The 24,831-nt window shown below is 55.1% G+C and overlaps 1 protein-coding gene across 1 annotated transcript in view; it reads right to left on the bottom strand.

Moving 5' to 3' along the window:
* Window positions 1-24,831, bottom strand: part of ZFYVE28 (zinc finger FYVE-type containing 28) — a 63,633-nt gene that overhangs the window by 5,773 nt on the left and 33,029 nt on the right. Inside the window, exons 7-13 of the mRNA XM_052641793.1 lie at window positions 20,123-21,256; window positions 19,168-19,186; window positions 18,892-19,056; window positions 17,140-17,296; window positions 16,872-16,975; window positions 13,137-13,234; window positions 12,416-12,466 (exon numbers count right to left, since the gene is read on the bottom strand). Coding sequence (XP_052497753.1) covers window positions 12,416-12,466; window positions 13,137-13,234; window positions 16,872-16,975; window positions 17,140-17,296; window positions 18,892-19,056; window positions 19,168-19,186; window positions 20,123-21,256 — 1,728 coding nt within the window. The remainder of the gene's footprint in view (window positions 1-12,415; window positions 12,467-13,136; window positions 13,235-16,871; window positions 16,976-17,139; window positions 17,297-18,891; window positions 19,057-19,167; window positions 19,187-20,122; window positions 21,257-24,831) is intronic.

Genomic DNA, 24,831 nt, shown 5'->3' with positions numbered 1-24,831 from the left:
TGTTCAGGGGTCACCCCGAGGCCCCAAGTAGCGGCCGCAGCTGAGGCTGGACTGTCCGGGTGTCCATTCGCCCGGCTGCAGGGGGTGCATGAGCTGGCCTTTCAGTCCTTAAAATAATGTCCCTCTCATCTTCACCCCTGTCAGTTTTTCCCACTTTCTGGGAAATTTCCTCCTTTCCCCCTGACCCCAGTTTTCCCCTTGACATTTTTGCTACTAAGTTTTTATTGGGTTGGCCAAAAAGTTTGATTGGGTCCGCTACTACCGAATTCATTTCCTGCTCTCTGGTTTCATGGATGCGAAATCTTTGATCTATCTAAAAATATTCACTATAATTTTTTAACAATTGCCTTCGGGGGCCTGCAGTATCTCCGCTTTCGCTTTTCTGCGGGGAACTTGGGGTTTCTCAGGCTGGAGGTCGGCTTCAAATGCACGGGATCCCAATGTCAGAGAGAGGCCCTGGTGGGTGAGACAGGGGGCCCCTGCGTGGCTGCCGGGAGTGAACCGGCCAGTGACCATGGGGAGAGGCCCCGAAGCCATACCGTGGAGCTGATGCCCCCCAGCCCGAGGTCAGCAAGCGCCTGAGAGTCCGCCCTGGGCAACTGCCCACATGGCAGCATCTGCGGGGCGGCTCTGGAAGTTCCAGCAAAATCCAGCAGCCACGGAGGACGGCTCACTGCGATTGCATCAGGCCACAGCCTGCCTGAGCGACGGGAGAGCGGCCGTGGCCCCTCGTGGACGTGGGCGTCCCCCCCCCACAAACGGCAGAGATGGGTGCGCAGCCAAATGGTGTCTTACTAAGGGGCACCTCTCTTGGCGTCCAACCACCAGGAAGCTCAGAGACGGGATGCACCTGGGAGTTCAGTGCAGGGGGCCAGGGGAAGAGGCCCAAACTGGCTTCTCGGGGTCTTCTCCCGAGACAAATAGGGGTGCGTTTGACTGGCACACTCGGGCAACGGGAACATCTGTCTCTGAGTGTGTAATGCTTCTCCAGGGCATGGAGGAGTGACGGGAGGTGCCGGAGAGGCTGGCGCCCTGCTCTGCTAAGACCCTCGTGATGACCGAGAGCCCTCCCTGCCCAGACTGCCCTCCTCGTCCCTGAGACGAAGCCCCTGGCTTTCCACTTGAGGGTGTGAGCCTGGCTGTGCCCTCCCTGGGAGCTAAGTAAGGAAACGGGGTGAGCCTCACTGTCCAGGGTCCACGTCCGCCAACACCCCCTGGCTCAGCTCGCAGCCTCACCCAGAAGATCTGAAAGCAGGAACCCAAACGAATGCTCACACACGAACGTGCACTGCAGCACTATTCACGAGAGCCAAAAGGTGTAAAACCCGAGCGCCCATCAACAGAGGATGGGCAAACAAAATGCGGTCCAGCCACACAGGGGGATATTATTCAGCTTTAAAAAGTAATAAAATTCTGATGAACCTTTAGGACATTATGCTAAGTGAAATAAGCCAGTCACAAAAGGACACTTACGTGAGGTCCCTACAGGAGTCAAGTCCACAGAGACAGAACGGTGGGTGCCAGGGGGCAGGGCAGGGCAGGTTTAGTGGGGACAGAGTTCCAGTTTGGGATGATGAAAGACTTCTGGAAAAAGTGGTGATGGTCATACAAGATTGTGAACGTGCATACTGTCACTGAATTGTACACTTAAATACTGTCAAAATGGTAAATTTTGTGTTATATATATTTTGCCAAAATTAAAAAGTAGAGGAAAAAAGATTTAGGACTGGGGAAAGCAAAGGAAAAGGAACTGAAAAGTCTAAATGGCCAATAGCATTGATGGATTTGGCATCAACACCACAGGTTAAGAATTACATCAAATTGTACACTTTTATAGTGTATATTTTTAATACTTAAAAAATGAAGCATAGTTTATTTACAATGTTGTGTTAGTTTCAGATGTACAGCAAGAGTTATGAACTCATTTCATATGCTAGCAAGGTAATGCTCAAAATCCTTCAAGCCAGGCGTCAGCAGTACGTGAACCAAGAACTTCCAGATGTTCAAGCCGGATTTAGAAAAGGCAAAGGAACCAGAGATCAAATTGCCAACATCTGTTGGATCATAGAAAAGGCAAGAGAATTCCAGAAAAACACCTACTTCTGCTTCATTGACTACGCTAAAGCCTTTGACTGTGCGGATCAAAATTGTGGAAAATTCTTCAAGAGATGGGAATACCAGACCACCTGACCTGTCTTCTGTGAAACCTGTATGCAGCTCAAGAAGCAACAGTTAGAACTGGACATGGAACAACAGACTGGTTCCAAATTGGGAAAGGAGTACATCAAGGCTGTATATTGTCACCCTGCTTATTTAACTTATATGCAAAATACATCACGAGAAATGCTGGGCTGGAAGAAGCACAAGCTGGAATTAAGGTTGCCGGGAGAAATATCAATAACTTCAGATATGCAGGTGACACCACCCTTATGGCAGAAAGCAAAGAAGAATGAAAGAGCCTCCTGATGAAAGTGAAAGAGGAGAGTGAAAAATTGGCTTAAAACTCAACATTCAGAAAACTAAGATCATGGCATCTGGTCCCATCACTTCATGGCAAATGGATGGGGAACCAATGGAAACAGTGACGGACTTTATTTTCTTGGGCTCCAGAATCACTGCAGATGGTGACTGCTGCCATAGAATTAAAAGACGCTTGTTTCTTGAAAGAAAAGCTATGTCAAATCTAGACAACATATTAAAAAGCAGAGATATTGCTTTACCAACAAAGGTCCGTCTAGTCAAAGCTATGGTTTTCCCAGTAGTCATGTATGGATGTGAGAGTTGGACTATAGAGAAAGCTGAGCACCGAAGAATAAATGCTTTTGAACTGTGGTATTGGAGAAGCCTTGAGAGTCCCTTCGACTGCAAGGAGATCCAACCAGTCAATCCTGAAGGAAATCAGTCCGGAATATTCATTGAAAGGACTGATGCTGAAGCTGAAGCTCCAAGACTTTGGCCACCTGATGGGAAGAACTGACTCCCTAGAAAAGACCCTGATGGCGGGAAAGATTGAAGGCAGTAGGAGAAGGGGACGACAGAGGATGAGATGGTTGGATGGCATCACTGACTCGATGGACACGAGTTTGAGCAAGCTCCAGGCATTGGTGATGGACAGGGAAGCCTGGTGTCCTATAGTCCATGGGGCTGCAAAGAGTCAGACACAACTGAGCGACTGAACTGACTGTAACTCTTGTATTTTTTTTCTTACATTTATTCCAAATATTTAAATCTTCCTGAAGCGAATGCAAGTAAGATTTTTTTAATTGCTACCATATCTTAATATAATTGGGTCTTTAACAGTAACAGCTTTATTAATATATACTATATTTATTTATATATATATAGGGCTTCCCAGGTGGCTCAGACAGTAAATAATCCGCCTGCCAGTGCAGGAGACTGGGTTCGATCCCTGGGCTGGGAAGATCCCCTGGAGGATGGCATGGCAATCCATTCTAATATTCTTACTGAGATAATCCCATGGACAGAGGAGACTGGCGGGCTACAGTTCATGGAGTAACAAAGAGTTGGACACGACTGACTGACTGAGTACACATGAGCACACTCACAGACACACACACACACTCATACACACACACGCACACACACGTGCACACACACAGACGCACACACATGCACACACGCGCACACACGCACGTGTGCACGCACACATGCACACACGTGCACACATGCACACACGCACGTGTGCGCGCACACATGCACACACGCACACACGTGTGCACACGCGCGCACACACACTATATAGATGTCATATATCAGCACCATTCAGGTCACCCTTTGTTGCTCAGTCTCTCAATCGTGTCTGACTTTTTGTGACCCCATGGATGGCAGCACGCCTGGCTTCCCTGACCTTCACTGTCTTCCAGAGTTCACTCAAACCCATGTCCATCAAGTTGGTGATGCCATCCAACCATCTCATCCTCTGTCGCCCCCTTCTCCTCCTGCCCCCAATCTCTCCCAGCATCAGGGCCTTTTCCAATAGCTGTCTCTTCACATCAGGTGGCCAAAGTAGTAGAGCTTCAGCATCAGTCCTTCCAGTGAATATTCAGGACTGATTTTCTTTAGGATGGCCTGGTTTATCTCCTTGCAGTCCAAGGGACTCTCAAGAGTCTTCTCCAACACCACAGTTCAAAAGAAACAATACTGTGGTGCCCAGCTTTCTTTATAGTCCAACTCTCACATCCATACGTGACTACTGGAAAAACCATAGCTTTGACTATATGGATATTTGCTGGCAAATTGATTTCTCTGCTTTTTAATAAGCTGTCTAGGTTTGTCATAGCTTTTCTTTCAAGAAACAATCATCTTAATTTCAGGGCAGCACTCACCATCTACAGTGATTTTTGAGCCCAAGAAAATAGCCTGCCACTGTTTCCATTGGTTCCCCATCTATTTGCCATGAAGTGATAGGACCAGACGCCATGATCTTAGTTTTTAGAATGTTGAGTTTTAAGCCAGCTTTTTCACTCTCCTCTTTCACCTTCTTCAAGGGGCTCTTCAGTTCCTCTTCACTTTCTGACACAAGGGTGGTGTCACCTGCATATCTGAGGTTATTGATGCATTTTTCCATAAGAGTTATGGACAACAATAAAACATCATTGAAATAAATTAGACCTAAATAAATGGAAACACAGCTTATGTTCATGGTTGAGGACTTAATATCATTAACATGGCAATACTCCCAATACTGGTCTATAGGTTCAATGGAATCCATATCAAAATATAAAAAAAATTTCCTTTTCCATGCAGAAATTGACAAGCTGATCGCAAAATTCATACAGAAATGCAGTGACTCAGAATAGCTGAAACAATCTTGAAAAAGAAAAAAAGCAAAGTGGGAGGACTCACATGACGTGTAATTTAACAACAGGGAACAAGGCCGGCACTGGCATGGGAACCATGAGAACCCAGTAAAACTGCAAGTCCAGAAATGAACCCAGGAGTTTGTGGCTGACTGATCTTCCCAAAGGCTGTCAAGGTCACCCAGTAAGGAAAGAATGGCCTTTTCAAAAGATGGTTTTGAGATGGAGAAAAGACTGTCTCTACACTAAGTGGTGCTGGGGAACCTGGAAGCTACATATAAAGAAGTGAAATTATTAATAGAACATTTTTTTCACAACGTACATAAAAATAAACTCAAAATCGATTAAAGACCTAAATGTAAGACTGGAAACTAAAAAGCTTCTAGAAGAAAACATCGGCAGAACACTTCTTGACATAAGCTGTAGCAATAGTTTTTGGATCTGTTGATGGTTAGATAGCATCACTGACTCAATGGACATGAATCTGAGTGAACTCCAGGAGACGGTAGAAGACAGAGAATCCTGGTATGCTGCAGTCCAGGGGGTTGCAAAGCGTCAGACATGCCTGAATGACCACCAAAACCCAAGGCAAGGGAGAGAAAAGCAAAAATAAACAGGACCAACTTAACCTAAAAGCTTTTGCACAGCAAATGAAACCACTAACAAGATGAAAAGATAACCAACTGAATGGGCGAAAACATTTGCAAATGATATAACTGATAAGGTGTTAGTATCCAAAATACATAAACAGCTCATCCAATGCAATGTAAAAAAATAAACAACTGGATTAGAAAATGGATCAGAAATTGCTGTTGTTTAGTTGTTAAATTGTGTCTGACTATTTTGCAACCCCATGGACTGTAGCCTGCCAGGCTCCTCTGTCCATGGGATTTCCTGGGCAAGAATACTGGAGTGAGTTGCCATTTCCTTCTCCAGGGGATCTTCCTGACCCAGGGATCAAACCCAGGTCTCCTGCACTGGCAGGTGGATTCTTTAGCACTGAGCCAACAAGGAAACCCCAGAAAATGGACTGAAGATTTTAACAGATGTTTTCCTGAAAACATACAGATGAAAAGCACACGGAAAGATGCTCAATGTTGTTAATCATCAGAGAAATGAAAATCAAAACCAAAGATACCACCTCCCACCTGTCAGAATGGCCATCATGAGAAAGACCCCAAATAACAAGTGTTGCCAAGGATGGGAAGAAAAGCGAGCCCTCCTAGACTGCTGACGGGAGTGTAACTTGGTACAGCCACTGTGGAAAGCGGCATGGAGGTTCCTCGCAACACGGAAACCAGAACAACCATAGGCTCCATCAATTCTACCCCTGGGTATACACCTGAAGAATCTGGAAACACGTATCAGAAAAGAAGCACGCAGTCCAATGTTCGAAGCAGCATCACTTAGAACAGCCAAGATGCGGAAGCAACGCAGGTGCGCACCAACAGCTGAACGGACAAAGAAGATGTGAAGCAGATAGAAAGCGAAATGCCACTCAGCCACGAAAACAGAATGAAACCGTGTTAGTTCCAGCGGCACGGACGACCGGGCAGGCATTACGCCACGAGAATGCGTGAATATGCAGCGACTATGCAGGACCCCAAGAACTCCACACACGCATGGACAGCACAGAACAGGAGCAGAGTCCTGGGTGCAGAGAGCAAGCCAGTGGCCACCAGCGGGGGGAGGGAGACGGGAAGGGGTGAGATGGGGGTGAGATGGGGCAGCAGGTTAAGAGGCACAGACTGCTACATGGAAAATAAACCAGCTGCAAGGGTATATCGCACAGCACAGGGGACACAGCCAGCATCTCATAACAAGTCTAAATGGAGGATAACCTATACAAATGCTGAAAGGCTATGTTATACGCCTGAAACCAATAGAATATTGTCAATCAACTGTACCTCAATAGAAAATTTTAGTCGTGCTGGGAAAACTGCATTTCCACGTGCAAAATAATGAAGTTTTACGTTACACCACATACAAAAATTGGCTCAAATAGTTCAGAGACTATATGTAAGAGCTAAAACTTTTACAGCAAAACATGAATCTTTGTGGTCTTGGATTAGGCAATAATTTCTTAGGTGTGACATGAAAAACATAGCAACCAAAGACAAATATGAGCAGTTCCTCGTGAGGTGTGGCCCGGCAACCCCACTCTGAGTATCAACCCGGGAGAACTGAAACATAGATTCACCCCCAAAATTAAAATTAAAAGTTTCTGTGCTTCAAAAGATTTCATCAAGATAGTGGAAAACTCTACAGAATGCAAGAACACTTTTTCAAAGCATGTGTCTGTCAAGAGTGCATAAGTTCCTGGAATACAGGAAGGACTCTTACAACTCAACAGAAGAAGATAAATCACCCAACTAAAGAATGCGCAATGTATCTGAAAAGACATGTTTCCATAGAAAACTATATAAACGGCCAGTAAACACATGAAAAGATGCTCAACGTCATTAGTCATTTGGGAAATGCAAATTAAAACAATAATGTGCCATTTCATACCCATCGTGATGACTATAGTAATTTTAAAAGAAAATAGAAAAAAACAAGTGTGGGTGAAGATCTGGAGAAATTGGAGCCCTCGTGCATTCCTGGCGACAACCTAAAATGCTGCAGGCACTCTGGAAAACAGGTCAGCAGTTCCCCCAGCTGAATGACCCAGCAATTCCACTTCAAGGTGGCTACCCAGGAGAACTGAAGCATAGATTCACACAAGCATTTGTACATGGATGTTCACACATACTAGCCTAACAATGGAAGCAACTCAAATGTCGGTCAGCTGATAAACAGATCAACAAAATGTAGTCTAGCCATGCAATGGAATTAATGTTTGGCCACAGAAAGGAATGAAGGACCGTTAGGTGCTACGACGTAGATGAACCTTGAAAACACTAAGCTGTGACCGAAGCCGGTTACAAAGGCCACTTGTTGTATGATTTCATTTCTTTGAAAAGTCTAGAAAAGTCTCGGCAAAGCCATGGAGACATAAAGTAGGTTAATGATTGCCACCGACTGAAGAGGTCTTACTGGGGGAATGTTTGGGGTTTCCTTATGGGGTGATGAAAACGTTCTGAGGCTGGACAGCGGTGGCGTTTGCACAACTCTGCGAATGCGCTAAAAACCACTGAATTGTGCACTTTAAAAAGAATAAAAAGATGTTTTCCTTGTAATCATTTAGCAAAGGCATGTTCAAGAAATAGCTCAAGCTAGAGGCCCATCAACAGTGGGTTGATTCAGTAAATCAGGTCAGAGGTGTCCAGGAAGGATAGTTAATGATGCTGGAAATGCTGAGATAGTAAATAAAAAGATAGCATTTTAGAAATTAGAGCCATCACACGCACATAGATGAGGTACTGCAAAATACAGTCAACGCAAAGCATTACTATTACCTTTATCTGAGCAGCACCACTATGAATAAGTTGGTATTGTCCCAAAGTGTCGTCTAAGATCAAGCACTACTTCTGGGAGCAGAAGACGAGCTTAGGCTGAGGGGAGGACGCGCCTGCGGCAGGTGCCACTGCAGCCCTCCTGAGGCCCAGAGGCTGTTTCTTAGTGGAGGGACGCCACCGTCTGGGACCCCAGAGAAGCCTTTCTGAGCCAGGTGCTGCGGCAGCACGCAGCTCACCTGCAAGGAGCCCGGGGCGGGGCCCTGAGCGTGGGCGGAGCTCTGAGAGCCGCAAAGCCCGGGGCTCATCTTATGTCTTGAAAGAGCAGTGAAGTCTGGGACTCCCCCGGGGGTCCACGGCTAAGACTCCACGCTCCCAATGTAGAGGGCCCCGGTTCAATCCCTGCTCAGGGAACTGGAGGCCACATGCTGCAAGGAAGACTCCACCCAGACTCCAAATAAACAAAACAGGGAGGCCAGGGAACTCGCCCAGAAGACTGAAGCCAAGGCTGGCCCGTGGGCGGTGGCTGGGGCAGGTCTCAACTGCAGTCTCCAACCCATGCCCTCTCCAGCTGCTCTGCAGAGTAGGGCGTGTGTGCGTGTGAGTGAGTGTGTGAGTGAGTGTGTGTGTGTGAATGGAAAGAGAGCCGAAGGCTCCATAAAAAGACTGGTCCGAGGCAGAAAAATCAATAAAGTGCTGCCCACAGGGAACCCAGTGAGGCTTGGAAGGGCCACAGAGAGCAAGCGAACAGAACAGTGGAGGCTGGGCCCGGGACCACACCTGGGGGCTGAGCCTGGGGCCTGGCTGGGGCAGCCTGCTCCCCAGGGGCCAGCGGATGGGCATTATTTGGGCACCAGGAACACCAGGAACACGGCCCCGGGTGGTCACTCTTTTGGAAGGGCACGGGTCCTCTGTAGGCAGCTGCTGGACAGACAGGCTGGGGATGGAAGAGGGTCCCAGGGAAGAATCAGGCCCTGTGTGTGGGCCCCAAGAGCCCAGTCTAGAGCCAAACGCATTAAAGGCGGAGCTGAGAGGCCAGCGGGCGCCCAGCAGTTTGCATCTGCGATGGGGGCAGGAAGGGTGCAGGCGGGACGTGGCTGGAGCCCCCCGAGGCAGAGGGATGGCAGCTGGGAGCGGTGAGGGTGAAGGCACAGGGCGCCGGCCGGCCAAGGGCTCCCCGCCGCCCCCCTGGGGAGGCTGCACTCCCATCGCCACTGTCTGCACAGTCACTCAGCGTCAGATCCTCCCGCTCACCGGGATGTAGGAACCCTGGCACCTTGTGTACCGATGCCCAGCTGGCTTCCAGCTGTTTCCCGCCGCTGTCTTTTACAGAAGGCGGCACAGATCCCTGGTCACAGCTCCCCTGAGGTTTGAATCACTAGGAAGCATCGTTTTTCTGGTAGCAAGATATTGTGCAATTCCAGACAGTCACATGAACCCTGAGCGCCTCGTCCAGCCTGTGTGTCTGCGCACAGTCAAAGGCATTGCAGCAAACCTCCCAAAGCGCGCCCTGGGCAGGGACACACGGCAAGTGTCCGATTCCACTGTCAGAGGAGGGGAAAAAAACAAAGAGCCTTTGACAGAAAAAGAACGCTGTCATCCTGACGTTCTAAGGGTCTACCGAATAAGAGAAAACACACCTGGAAGAACTGATAGCAACGCGAGCTGCTCCAGCCGTGACACCACACGGCCGAACCTGAGAGCCTCTGGACGCGTCCAAAGAAGCGAACAGGCCAGACATGTGACTCAGAGATGGGGCGCCTGCGGGGGTCTCTCTCCCCCTGGCCTGGGCCCTGCGTCCTCCGGGGTGACGGAGCAGCCACCCAGCCTGGGGGCCCCGGTCCGGGAGGGGGCGGGGGCCGCTCAGAACTGCGGTGACGACCCCCCAGGAAAGCGCAGGTGCCGGAGACCAAGCCTGTTTCCTCCAGTTCTGAGCACAGACCACGGGGCACAGGATGACTCAAGGGCTCACCGTCCAGGATGGTGAGCTTTTCCACCCAAATAAGCCCCAACTTTCACCTCCTCTGAGGACCGGCCGCAACCCCAGTGACGTATCCCAGCCCTGACGGCACCCAGACCTGGTTCCGCGTAGGGTCTCAAACCCATTTCTAGAACGTCGTGCTAGAGCTCGGGTTCTTAGAAGTGGTCATTTATTTGTGCGTTCTCTGTGTATTCCTTTGAAAATAAATCCTCTTCATCTTTCACTTTTAGTTTTTTCATCTTTCAGTTTTCAACGAAAAGATTTAAAAAGTGCAGTCCCAGGTGTGTCGCATGTTAGGGAGAGGCTGTCGTTGTGGGAAAGCACTGGAAGTCGTCCGGCTGGACTGCCCACTGACCGAGCAGAGCCGTCGTCCCCTTCCTGTAGCCAGCAGGGGCTCCTGGGCACCTGTCTGTCCATTCAGAGGTGGGGAGGGGAGTCAGGGGCCCGCACCACCGGAGCCCCCAGCCCCCCGGGAGGCTGGTCAGCCCCTGTGGCCCTGGGCAGGGGCCAGGACGGCCGCACGCACACAGAGAGCGGCGGGCAGGACCCAGCGGGGTGGCTGATGGGCACAGTGGGTGTGGGCCCCAGGGTCACACGACGGCACGTTCTCGTGACCCCGGGGGCAGCAGAGGCCTCCGAGTGCCACACTCGAGCGCACCGCGGGCCTGCTCACACGCCGTCTCTCGCTGGATGGTTTCGGGCCTCATCGCTTTCTTCTTTAAAATGGAGATGACTGCTAATCCCTGGCAAGGACCAGGGATAGCGCCCCGCAGGGACCGTGCCTGGCCTATGATAGACGCGTGGCAAACTGCAATCCTCCCACTGGAGCCCCACGGGACTGGAGACTAAGCCAGTGCTCCACCAAACACCAGCACAGACCCACGCACTGGGGTCCCAGGGCCCTCCGCCCCCCACGGCCTCCCCTCCCGGGCCCTCGTGGCTGCCACCCCCATCCACAAGGCCAGCAGGCCCTCCCAGGGGCCCCAGATGGCACCACTGGTGAATTCTACCTAATATTCAAGGCAGAAATAATACCACTTCCACACAAAATCTTGTGGAGAATTCAATGAGTGGGACTGCTCCCCAACCCATTTGATGAACTCAGCATCACTCTGATACCCAAATCTTAAAAGAGCATCACAAGAAAAGAAAGGCGCTGCCGAGCACTCCTCACGATCAGTGCAAAGGCCTAAACGAAATTTTAGCAGATTGAAGCCAACAATACAAGCAATTGTCACCCTCTTATTTAACTTCTATGCAGAGTCCATCATAAGAAACGCTGGGCTGGAAGAAGCACAAGCTGGAATCAAGATTGCTGGGAGAAATATCAATACCCTCAGATATGCAGATGACACCACCCTTATGGCAGAAAGTGAAGAGGAGCTAAAAAGCCTCTTGATGAAAGTGAAAGAGAAGAGGGAAAAAGTTGGCTTAAAGCTCAACATTCAGAAAACTAAGATTGTGGCATCCAGTCCCATCACTTAATGGCAAATAGATGGGGAAACAGTGGAAACAGTGGCTGACTTTATTTTGGGAGGCTCCAAAATCATTGCAGATGGTGATTGCAGCCATGAAATTAAAAGACGCTTACCCCTTGGAAGGAAAGGTATGACCAACCTAGACAGCATATTAAAAAGCAGAGACGTTACTTTGTCAACAAAGGTCCGTCTAGTCCAGGCTATGGTTTTTCCAGTAGTCATGTATGGATGTGAGAGTTGGACCATAAAGAAGCCTGAGCATCGAAGAACTGATGCTTTTGAACTGTGGTGTTGAGAGTCCCTTGGACTGCAAGGAGATCCAACCAGTCCATCCTAAAGGAAATCAGTCCTGAATATTCATTGGAAGGACTGATGCTGAAGCTGAAGCTCCAAGACTTAGGCCACCAGATGAGCTGACTCATTGGAAAAGTCCCTGATGCTGGGAAAAATTGAAGGCAGGAGAAGGGGACGACAGAGGATGAGATGGTTGGATGGCATCACCGACTCAATGGACATGAGTTTGAGTAGATTCCAGGAGTTGGTGAAGGGCAGGGAAGCCTGATGCGCTGCGGTCCACGGGGCTGCAAAGAGTCGGACACGCCTGAGCGACTGAACTGAACTGAACAGAAAGAACTCTCAAAACTCAGTAAGGACACAAAAATTAAGAGGCACAGCAAAAGAACACACGCTGATGCTCACCGTAGAACACGAGAGAGCGCAGGCAGGGGCTGGCGAGCTCACGGAAAGACGCGGCACCACGCGTCCTCGAGGAAACGCACACCACCACTGCCGCTGCCACAAGACGGCACCCACAGCCAGAGCACAAGACGGCACCCACACGGGGGCACGAGACAGCCCCCGCAGCCCGGGGCAGTGCTGGGCCACGGGCCTGGCCACGCCGAGCAGCGGGCGCTCGTGCGCCGCAGTCAATCGAATGACGGTTGCATCTCAGTAGAGCTGCTGGAAACCACGTCAAGCACCTGGCCGTGTCCCCGCTGCGCTTCCGTGGTAGTGCCTCTGATGCTGAGGCTTCCTCTCAGAAAAGACCTGTCCCCCAACCTGCCCTACAAAGCCCCCTGGGGGCCCCCACCCCCTCCCTCCTGTCTGCCCTCCTTCGCCCCCTCTGCTCTGCCTGGGGCCCCTCCATCAGGGTCTGGGGCGCCAGGAGGCGGCTAGCTGGTGGGAGGAGGCTTGCGTGAACCCAGGGGTCTCCCAGGCCAGCGCTGGCAGGAGCCATCCTGGCGGCCTGGATTCAGTCCTGGCCCCCCACGGTGGCCACGGCCCAGGCCAGGTCTGCCTCCGGGCCCAGAGCACGGCCGCTTACCATTGGCTGCAAGTTAGTTAGAAAGCCAGACACTGGGGAGGCTCCGTCTAGGAGAAGGGCAGGCCCCTCCCGGGGACCCCCACACCCAGCACTGCCCCTCGGGCCCCCCGCCCACTCAGCCTGGCTCCGCACGCTCACCCCAGGTGGGCCCGCATGGCCCCGTCACTTGGGAACCAGTGGTTTTTAAACGTTTCTTGTTGGAGCATCGCCACATCACGGCCTTGTGCTGGCTTCCGCTGCACAGCAAAGGGGGTCAGTCACGTGCACACATATGTCCACTCACCCTCAGGCGCTTCCCACTCAGGACGGGTCACCGCAGCGCGTAAGCTGGAGCCCCCGAGCTGCACAGCTGTCAGTAGTTACCCACCTGATGCATGTGCGGCAGCCCCAGTCTCCCAGCGCCCCCCGTCTCCCCTCCTCGGGGTCCCTGCATTTGTGAACAGTTCATTCGATGACCATCACAAGGCCTAATCTGGTTTTCAACAGGCTAATTAATTCCAGGTTCTCCTCTGGTTTTAAACTGCTCGATCGTTCTTGTTTCTGCTTCCAGAGGCAGGACATGGGTGGGAGACTCTGGGGCTCCGTGTGGCAGCGGGGACAGCTGCTGTGGGTTCCAGTCTCGGGCCCGCCACCCAGCCCCAGAGTGGCTCTGTGACCCGGGGGCAGTGATGTGCAGGCCCGGGAGGGAGGGAACCAGGCAGTGGGCGGGCAGGGGGCACCTAGAGTCACACAGCTTCCAGGACTGGCTGGAGTTAGACCTGGGCCCACCCTGTCACCACACCCCAGAGGTGGTCCCCCCTCCACCAAGGGGTGGGCAGGGCCAGGCCGTGCCCCCGAGCCCTGGCTCATGGAGCGGTCAGGCAGGCCAGGCTGGGCCCTGTGCCCACCATGCCAAGCCTGGGCTACCCGCCCCGTACCCTGGGTGCAGGACATGCCCCCCACAGCCCCAATGGCCAGCACCGGAAGCTGGAGAAGGAAGAGCATCCTTCCAGGCCACAGGGGCCAGTGGACAGCAGTGGCCCTAACGTGAGGCTATGACTCCCTCTGCCGGAGGCAAAGGGGCTTCAGCGATGCGTGGACCCAGCAGGTCAGAAGGGCAGCCATGGGCCTCGGGGAAGGCTCCCAGGGACAGGCACACGGCAGTCCCCTCTGTGTGGGGAAGCGGCCAGTGACTCCGGGGTACTCAGAGTACGGCCTCCTCTCTGTAGTCACCACTGCTCAGGGGTGGACCCAGGGCACCCCCAGGCCCCTGAGGTCCCCACCCGGACCCAGGCCGCAGGAAAGAGGAAGACGGCACCCACTGTGGGGGTGCAGAGCCGTCTGCTCGGGAGAAACACTGGGGCGACATGTCGGTCACCCTGTCCTGCTGTCACCACGCTCGGGGGCGAGAGGGAGTGGAGGCGAGGCCAGGGAGTGGCGAGGCTGGGCGGGTGCAGGGAGGGCGGTCAGGACGGCTGGCAGCCAGGGACCTGGCCCGCGGAGCCCACCGGGGGGAAGACGCAGGGCGGCAGAGAGCGACGCAGACGCGCAACCAGGCCCCTGAGACGGGGAGGGACGAGGGATGGGTCCCTTACGGCACCTCCTCCCGGCGCCACACGCACTGGGGACTGCTATCAGCCGTTTGCAGATGGCGAAACTGAGGCTCAGGGAGGCGGGTGACCAGCGGCCCACGGGCACCTCCCTCCCTGGACCACGGTCCGCAGGGAAGCACCAAGGGCCGACAGGCCCCCGGGGGAGGCGACCCCAGGGCCCACCCTTGGCCACCCGCGCACACAGCGAGGGAGGAGCACGTGGCCGGAGGCCTGCCTGCCGGAGTCCCGTAGCTCCACCCCAAAGGGCCGCTGGGGACGCCCCAAACAGGGAGGACAGGCACCACCAGCCATGGGCCTGAGCGACGCAGGGCAGACCCGGCCTTCCGGGGCGCCATGGCCCTTGGCCCGCACCCGGCGGGCCTGTCCGTGCATTACAACGGCGGCAGCCCCGACTGCCCCACCCTCTCCGGAGGGTGCAGATGGCCCCAGAAGACACACCAGCCTGGGCCTCTCACCACGCAGGGGAGAGCAGAGGCAAACCCAGAGAGCCGGGAGGCGTGAGGGGAATGTCCCCCAGCCTTGGGGTGGAGAGGAACGAGAGAGGTGGAGGACATGAAGCTCTAGAGTGCTCGTAATTTTAACTAAAGGATCTAGAAATCAAGACATCAACAGGGCCTCCCTGATGTCTCAGTGGTAAAGAACCCACCTGCCAATGCAGGAAACACGGGTTGGAACCCTGGTCTGGGAAGATCCCACATGGGATCTTCTTCTGGCCTAACTAAGCCCGGGAGCCACAGCTGCTGAGCCTGCGCTCTGGAGCCCCAGCTGCTGAGCCTGTGCTCTGGAGCCCAGGAGCCACGGCTGCTGAGCCTGCGCTTTGGAGCCTGGGAGCTCCAGCTGCTGAGCCTGAGCTCTAAAACCGCAGATACTGAGCCTGTGAGTCACTGCGACTGAAGCCCATGAGACCTAGCGCCCGTGCTCAGCAACAGGAGGAGCCCCCGCAAGGAGACGCTCTCGCACCGCAGCGGGAGAGTAGTCCCCGCTCTCCGCAACTAGAGAAAAGGCCACGCAGCAGCAAACACCCAGCACAGCCAAAATAAATAATAAAATTAATATTTTAAATAGCATCAACAAACAAGGCCAAAGGGCAAGTAACAAACTGGGGAAAGCTAGCTGCAGCAAAGACCCCAGCCAGAAGGAAGCCCAACTTCCAAATGGGTAAAAAGCGGGAAGACACTCTGCAGAAGAGACAGGAGGAAGCACGCAGGGACACGACCACCAGAGAGAAGGAACCAGAGCATCCGACTCCATTCTGCCTCCCAAGAGAGCCAGGCAGCCTGGGGGTCCTGGCTGTGCCGCGGGGCACGGTCACCGCCAAGGGAGGTGCAGCCCTGCCTTCGCCGGGGGGACTCTACGGCTAATGGCCGGTTCCAAGAGGCAGAGGCAGGATCTTAGGGAGAGGGACCACAGGCTAACCGCACATGGATAAAACACGGAAACAATTAACATGTCCTTATGACAGAGTACAATTCTATGAATATTGTGTTTTAATGAATTTTTCAGATAAATGATCATAAGATAATGTTCAGTGAAAAAAAATAAAACTGCTCATCATCCAATTTGGAACGGTTTTTATTTCCTTCTTTTACTCTTTTTTATGTTTCCATAAGCTTCTACAATGAACCACAATGGGCCACAATCATAATCAGAAACAAGAAAGTCGATGTTCTTTCAAGAAGGCGTGCGTGCTTGGTCGCTTCAGTCGTGTCTGACTCTCTGCCACTTCATGGACTTCAGCCCACCAGGTTCTCCTCCAGGCAAGAGTACTGCAGTGGGCTGCCACGCCCTCCTCCAGGGGGTCCTGCCCTCTCGGGGATCCAGTCCGAGTCTCCTGTGCCTCCCGCATTGCAGGCAGACTCTTGGCCCCCTTAGCCACTTGGGAAGCCCCTTCAAGGAGGCGGAAGGCTGTAAGCGCACTTTAGTAAAGTGTCCACAGAAAAGATGGAGCAAGACCTGAGTCAGGGTGAGTTTCCATCTTCTAGACAATGAGCTCTCCTGCTGGCTCGAGGATGTGGAAGGTTCTGGACGAGGAGGTGCGTCTAGGTGGAGAATAGCAAGCTGGTAAACGTGCTGAGTTCTAAGGTTAATCTTTGAGCACTGAAAGGGTATGAAAAAGGTGTAGAAAGAGAAGGGCTAAAAGACACTTGGCTCTGGAACACTCTGCCCAGGACTGTGTCAGGGGCACCGTCCCCTGCTCTGGGCAGCAGGGGAACTGGCCTGTGTGCAGTGGGCTGGGGGTTGTGTGGGGTCCTCCTGGCCTGGGCCTTGCTCCAGGACCCACCTGAGGGCCTGTATCTGCTCCCCGGCAGCGCTGCCCTTCCACCCAGAGGCCGGGGGCTGTTCGAGAGGCAGACACCGCTCTGGGCGGCCACTGGGCGCTTGGTCCTGAAAGCAGAGGGGTGGCTGTGGCTCAGGGAGCCCCGCTTGAAGGTGGCACAGCGGCCTGAGGCTGCACCCGCCTCACTCGCACACGGGGCCTCACCCGTGGTCACTCATCCTGCCGCGCGTGGCAGGGCCACAGGGGCACCTGGTGGACCAGCCGGCCTCACGGTCAACCTGAGACGAAGGCTCGTCCTGGCCGAGGGACGACCAGGGAGGAGGACGCCGCTGGGCCGACGGGCTCTCGCTCAGGCGGGTAAAGGGGACCCTGGCCGGCGCCCTGGACCCAAGCAGGGTGCCGGCCTCCTCGCAGCTCCGTCTCTCCCTCTGCCAGGGGGAGGGGGTCACCCGTGGCAGACGGGACCCCGTCCACAAGGAGCTGCACACAGACGGCACTGCCACCACCAAGCGGCACCAGCAACCTCGGCATCTGACGTCTAGTGATCCTGCCGAGAGGGTGATCGCCTGTGTCTGTCTGTCTCTCTGTCCCAACCACTCGAGTCAGATCACGCTCCGCGAGGTCAGACCACCTCTCCCGCAGCTGGCTCAGTCATCCAGCCGCCCGCCTGTGACATGAATGAATGATACGCCCGGTCGGTGCTGCCCGAGGCGGGGATGGGCGCCACCTGCTGACTCGATTCCCGGCGCAGCGCAGGGACCCAGGCGCCGCTGTCCACGGTCCTGCCCGCTGGCCCCGATCTCCCCGGCCCACAGGCTCCAACATCTGCAGGAAACGCTTCCCTGGGAGACGGCAGTGCCTCTCGAGGGCTCCCTGGAGGCAGCTTCCTCTTCTCAGCTTGGCAGAATTCCACGTTTGCGCCAAGCCAGGGGAGGTCTGGGAGCTGCCGGGAGGCGTGAATGAGCAGTGTCCAGGATGGGACACGTCAGGAAAACAGGAGGGGATTCCAGACCTAGACACAGAGCAAGAAAAGGGGGAAATCAGAAACTGAAAGATCCGTGTGTCCTGTCAAAGAATCTGTGATGGTTTCATATCACCCTTGCAAAAAACGATTCACTCACCGATCAGCTCTGGGCCACTGAGTCAGAGGCCCCAAGGGAGGACACTGTCCCTGGGTCGTGGACAATAATTTGTCCCACTGGACGCGATGAGGCCAGGCTTGGCCCTAAACAAGGGCCTCATCAGAAGCTGTTCGTTGCAGCACCGTCTGTAGAAACGAGACTAGAAACAGCAGGGCCTGACTGCACGGTGATCCAGCCACACGGTGCGGTCCCACGTGGCCAAAAGTGACCACGAGGCCGTCTCTAGAAACTGCCACGGATGGGCCTGCAGACTAGAGGGTCAGGAAAGCACAGTGGGAAGGATGAGGCCCTCTGCCAAAGAACAGGAGGGGAAAACACTATCTGTGTGTGTGTGTGTGTCGATGTCTCTGTGTGTGTGTGTGTGTGTCGACGTCTGTGTGTGTGTGTGTGTGTGTCGATGTCTCTGTGTGTGTGTGTGTGTGTCTATGTCTCTGTGTGTGTCTGTGTGTGTGTCTCTCTCTGTATATACATCCTTGCTTCTGTTTTTTATAAGCTGTAAAAAATTTGAAAACGGTAACTTTAGAGCAGGGGGAGAATAAGGAGGAACAGATTTCTCTGGGTATAACTTATTTTATAAATTTGTCTGGGAACCATGCAAACATTTCACATAATTATAAAGTGAAATGCAAATGGGAATATCTCTACGTCTCATGCCAAACTGAACAAATTAACCTATTGTGGGTAAGATTTGGAGCATGACTTTACAGACAGAATGATGTCAAGTGACTCGGAAGCAGTCACTCGGCTCTATCTTCTAGAGGGATGTGCCTGAAAGGTCAAAAGAACTGGTAAAAACATCTTAGACGATACATGTCGGTGAGGGTGTGGAGAAACAGGAGCCTCGCACACGACCAGGCGATGAAAGATGCCGGGGACCGCACCCCGGCGTGTAGAGGGCCCCTGTGAGGCGCCAGCTCTACTCCGGAGGACACCCGGAGAACCGACTCGCACGACCGCACACAAGCGCGGTTGCAGCGATAGCGCTCACAACACCCAGGCAGGGACCACAGCACACGCCCCAGACACACGAGCCCAGCGTGGTCCCCCTGGAGGAGAGGCGGCCACGGGAAGCAGGCCCGGACACCCGTGACAGCCCTTCACGGGGTGGGCCTTGACGACACGACGCTCAGCAAAGGAAGCTGGGCACAAAAGCTCACACGATGAGTGACTCTGCTCCTGTGGAGCGTCCAGAACAGGCGAATGCACGGAGCCACAGAGTAGACTCCTGGTTGCCAGGGGCTGGGGGGTGATGCCCACACAGGAAAGGCTGGCACGGCGCAGCAGAGTTCCGCACGGGGAGAGAGGAGAGCGGCCCTGACCCCCAGGGGTCCTGCCAGCCCCCTGCCCGCTGCCGGGAGGACCTGCAGCTCTAGGGAGGGGCGCCTACAGGGCGTCTGCCCCTGCGCCCAGAGACCCCTCCCCTGGTATCCAGCCTCCTTCCCTGCACGGCTCCCATGGCCGCGGGTGGGGGCCTCTCCGCCCCCCAACTCCCGTCAGACACAGTGCAGCCAGGATGGGAGCCTCGGGGCCAGGTTCCTGCGAGAGGGCAGAGGGATGGCCATGTGTGGACCTCAGGCTGGGTCCCCAGCACCTCCTTCCTTGAAGCCCAGGATGGGGGGCATACGGTGGGCGTGGGCCGTGCTGGCTGGATCTACTCCACTCAGTCGAAGCCCAGGCTGTGGCGTGGGGACGGAAGGCGTGTGGGTGCCAGGGCCCCTCCTGCCCGGCCCGCCTGCTTCGCCTGCTCAGTAGCCGCAGGGGGAGACAAAGGGACCCTTGGGAACCCTGCCGAGGGTCTGCTGGGGGCAGGGGCGGGTCTCAGGATCCCACCGCGGCCCCGGGGCCACATGCCCAGGCTGCGAATTAGTGCAGCTAACTGCGCCAGTCAGGGGGGCGCCAGGCCCCGGGCCGTGGGCCCGCGCCGGGCACAGCCGTGCGGAGGAGCTGACCGGGGCCTGGCGCTGCCCGCACTCGCCGGGAGGCGCCGGTAAGGCCAGAAACGAGGCGGCCTAGGCCCCTGGCGACACTTCTCGGCGGGACTCAGGGGGCGCGTGCGCGCAGCAGGGCCTGACGCCGCTACACCGCGCGGAGGATGAGGCCGGCGGCCCTTACCTGGGGCCCGCCGGGGCCGGGGGCTGCTCCTGCGGGGCCTCCTGCTGGCGGGAGCCGTCAACCCCTCCGCACAGCCTGCGCGCCGCGTCCCCCGGGGGCCCTGAGCTGTGTGCCAGGCACTTGTCGGAAGCAGGGGCTTCGGGCTCCGGCCTGCCGGGGGCGTCTTCGGAGGGCGCGGGGTCCGGCGCGCCCGCGGGCAGGGCCTCCAGCGGCCCCGCGGCGGAGCCCTTGGCGCCCACCTTGGCGGAGCGGATGACGCCGCCCGAGCCGCACTTGCGCCGCAGACTCTGGGCGGCCGCGTCCTCGCCGGCGCCCGCGCAGCCCGCGCAGCAGACGCAGGGGCTCAGGAGGCAGTTGGTGGCCGTGGCGCTGAGTCTGTGCGGGCCGCCCGCCGCGCCCTCGGCCGCCGCGGGGCCGCCGTTCCCCGGGACTCCCGGGTGGGCGCGGGCGGAGCCCAGGGAGGCGGGCGACTTGGGGTTGAAGATGACGGTGGCCGACAGCTTCATGCCCCCGGTCCGGTGGGCGATCAGCTCGGCCGTCTCGGCGTGCTCCGCGCCCGCCTCCCAGCCGTCCAGGTGCGGCCGCGAGTCCAGGCAGGGGCAGGAGGTGGGGGCCGCCGCCCGCAGCGCGGCGCCCTCGGCGCTGCTGCTGTCGCTCGAGTCCTCCCGCTTGGCCGAAGCGGGCGAGGCGACCCGCGCCTCTCGGCCCTCCCCCGTCTCCTGGGGGTCGACGCCCGGGGCCTCGGCCGCCCCGTCCACGTCCTCCATGAAGAACACCCTCCCCTCCTCCTCGTCGCCGGCGGGGGGCAGCTGAGCGCGGCCCGGGGACGCCCGCCCGCGGGGGCTGGCAGCCGCGCCCGGCCTGTGGGCGGGGGACGGGCCGGCGCTGGGCGGGGACAGCAGCGAGGCCATGGCGTCCCCTGCGCTGTGCACCAGGCGGCTGAGCTGCTCCAGCTCCTGGTCGTCGTTCTGGACCGAGCAGGCCAGCTCCGCGTCCGCGCGTCTGGGCTCGGCCGGGGCCAGGGCCGGGGGCGCCGGGGCGTCGGCCCGGACGGGCAACTCCACGTCCTGGGAAATGCAGAGGTTCCGCTCCAGCGTGTGCAGCTCCTCCTCCGTCAGGGTCTGCAGCAAATCCCTACAAGGGCCGAGGCACAAAAGGAAGGGTGAGGGTCCTTGAAGCGACCCCCCGCCAGTCCCCAGTGGTGCCTGCAGTGATCCCCCCAAGGTGTCCATGCCTCCAGGGTCTCAGGGGCCTCGGGTCGGGACAACAGTCCTTTGGGGTGGCGGACTGATTCTAGAACGCGCTCTTCCTTAAAAATGAGATTCTGAAGCTTCTTGCTGAAAAACAAGAAAGCCCTGATTCTCAGTGGTAACTGCATTAGTAAAACCTTCTGCTAGTAAAAAGATACATGTGGTTTAACATACAGGTTTTCATCCTTTGGTTCAACAAATACTCCTGAGCACTGTCTCTGTGCCAGGCCCAGGGTGACACCTAGGAAGACTGGCATGGCCCCTGCCCATGTGAGTTCTGTAAGGAAGACGCAGACAACAGATAGGAGCGAAAATGGAAATACAATCACAGCAGCGGCGGCAGCAGAGGAACGTGCCCGCCAGGAGGCGCCAGCAAACCTGGAGACTCCCTGGAGGAAGCGGCACTGAACTCCAGGTGGAGTGGGTCTAATGCCACCCACTGGGAGGAGCCCAGTGTGGGTCCTACAGGTCCCATGTCTCAGAACCACTCAGCTGTGGGTTTTCATAAGCTGAACACACTCTGCAAGCAGCACTCAGATCAAGAAGTACAGCGCTCACCGTGCTCCCAGGAGCCCCCACGCGGCCCTCCCCCACCGTCACTCCCTGCCGTGACCACCCCACGGCCCCTGCAGTGATCACACCTGTTCTTTGCAGGTAGATGGACTCTGTGGCCCGCCCTGCTCCCGGGCCCGCCACCTCTACGTTCCGCACTGCTCCGCAGCCTGCGCGGCAGGCTGTCAGCCGGCGCTGGATGTGTGAGGAGGCGCCAGGAGAGACACTGGACACCCAGTCACATTGGAACTTCAGGGAAACAACAAAGGCTTTTTAAAAAAGAAGTGGCTTTTTTTTGAAAAAAGTTTATTTGTATTTATTTGGCTATGCTGGGTCTTAGTTGTGGCTAACTTTGATCTTTGGTGCAGCATGTGGGATGTTGAGACCTGTGGGATCTAGTTCCCTGACGAGGGACCAAACCCAGGCCCCCTGCATTGGAAGCCTGGAGTCTTAAGTCACCGGACCACCAGGAAAGTCCCAACAAACACTTAAAAAGTGTATGAACAGTTTTTAGAGTAAGTATGTCCCAAATGGCCCCCACTGGGGACATATTTCCTGTAACAAAGTATTACCGTGTATCTGAAATTCAAATTCAACCGGACTTGCTGGTGTCTCGCCGCGCCAGCCCTGGCAGCCCTCTCTGGTGAGACGTGTAGTTGTCGTAAACCCTTCCGTTTCTCCCGGTGGAAACGCCCCGCAGGTCTCCTCTGAAGCTGTTCTGCACCCCAAGGGTCCTGGCTGCGGGACCCGCATCTCTGAGCCCCTGTCCGGGGGGCCGCGGGGGTGCGTTTCTGAAGCCAGGGTGCCGAGCGCTGGTAAAGAGCAGGTCCCCGCCCGGAGCCCAGGGCACTCAGTCTCCACGTCCTCCTCTCTGCTGAGCGCGCAGCACATTCCTCACTGTGGCTTCCAATCACTTTAGCCCACTCACTCGGGAGGCCGTGCCCCGTCCGCATGCCGACCGACCCCTGGAGACCCTCTCAAGTGCCTGCTCAGAACTTCCACCCATTGTTGTTGGGCTAACTCTTCTTACCGACTGACAGGAGCTCTTTGGGTAATTTTGGATCTAGGTTCTTCACTGGGCGTCGTCTCCAGCTCTGCGGCCTTCTCACTCTTAACGGTGCCTTTGAACAAACTCCAGTTTCTAATTTCGGTCAGGCTGAATATGTCATGTGTCTCTCCGTGGTCGGTGTTTCTGTGACCTGTTGAAGGAGTCTCTGCCTGCTCGAAGAGCACAAACATGTACCCAGTTTCTCCCTCTGAAAGCGTTGTCTTTTCACCTTTGTGCTCGCAATCAACCTAAAATTGACATACTCCCCAGTGTAGTAACTTCCCAGGTGGCGCAAGCAGTAAAGAACTCGCCTGCCAATTCAGGAGACGCAAGAGATGCGGGTTCAATCCCTGGGTTGGGAAGATCCCCCTGGAGAAGGAAATGGCAATTCACTCCAGTATTCTTGCCTGGAAAATTCCATGGACAGAGGAGTCTGATGGGCTACAGTTCATGGGGTCACAAGGAGTCGGACACGACTGAGCAAGTGAGCACATTTGAGTGTATTAAGGATCTTTCTCCTCGTGTGGATGTTGCTGGCTCGGCTGTGCACTGGGAAAAGCCCGCGGTCCTGCCATCACCCTTGGCGTGAAGGGGGTGCTGGTCGCTCTCCACCCCCTGTTCCGTCAAAGGCCCTGCGCACTGCGCCTCTGCCAGCATGACTACAGTTTATGGCAGGGACTGTCTCCAACTGCACCCTTGTTTTATGAAGGACACTCAGCAGAAATGCACACGTATGTTCACGAGCTTGGTCACACCAGCACCGTCTGTGGAAACCGCTGCTGCTGCTGAGTCACTTCAGTCGTGTCCGACTCTGCGCGACCCCATGGACGGCAGCCCACCAGGCTCCCCCGTCCCTGGGATTCTCCAGGCAAGAACACTGGAGTGGGTTCCCATTTCCTTCTCTAATGCATGAAAGTGAAAAGGGAAAGTGAAGGCACTCAGTTGTGTCCGACTCTGCGCGACCCCATGGACTGCAGCCCACCAGGCTCTGCCGTCCCTGGGATCCCCAGGTGAGAGCACTGGAGTGGGCGCTGTCACCTTCCCCACCTGTGGAAACTACCCAAACGCAACTCAGAGCAGAACAGAGCAATGATTTTCTTCTTTGCCCTTTCTCTCCAGCAATTTTTTTTTCTTGGCTATTCCAGGCCCTGTGCCTTTCTATGTGAATTTTAGAATCAGTTTGTCGAGTTCCACAAAAGAAAAAGCCTCCTGGGATTTTGTGTGAGGTTTCATTGAACTCAGAGATTAATTTGAGAATCACTGATATCCTCTTGGTATTGAGTTTTCCACTCCCTGAAGATGGAGCAGCTATTTACTTAGGTCTTTAAAATTTGGGGTCAAAAACATCTTGTAACTTTCAGTAGAGGTCTCAGACATCTCAGATTTATGCTTAAGTGATTAACAGTTATTGACACTATTGTAAATAACACTTAAATTTTTTTGTTGTGATAAAATACATGTAACATGAAACTTACCACCTTAACCGTTTTAAGGGACAGTTCAGTGGTGTTCACCAGGGCTTCCCCGGTGGCTGAGCGGGTAAAGAATCCGCCCGAAATGCGGGAGACCTGGGTTCAATCCCTGGGCTGGGAAGACTCCCCTGGAGAAGGGAAAGGCTACCCACTCCAGTATTCTGGCCTGGAGAATTCCATGGACTGTGTGGTCCATGGGGGTCGCAAAACTGGACAGGACTGAGCGACTTTCATTTTCAGCAGTATTAAATATATTCATATTGCTGCGCCTCCATCCCCTAGCGCTTCATCTTGTAAAACTAAACCTCTGTCCCCATGAGACGTTATCCACTCCCTCCAGCCCCAGACAACCACCGTTTATGCTTTCCGTCTCTGTCACCTAGCGGA

Source organism: Budorcas taxicolor, chromosome 6 (assembly GCF_023091745.1).
Source record: "Budorcas taxicolor isolate Tak-1 chromosome 6, Takin1.1, whole genome shotgun sequence".
Taxonomy (NCBI): domain Eukaryota; kingdom Metazoa; phylum Chordata; class Mammalia; order Artiodactyla; family Bovidae; genus Budorcas; species Budorcas taxicolor.
The sequence above is the reverse complement of the archived record's forward strand: the minus strand, read 5'-3'. Positions and strand labels throughout refer to the sequence as shown.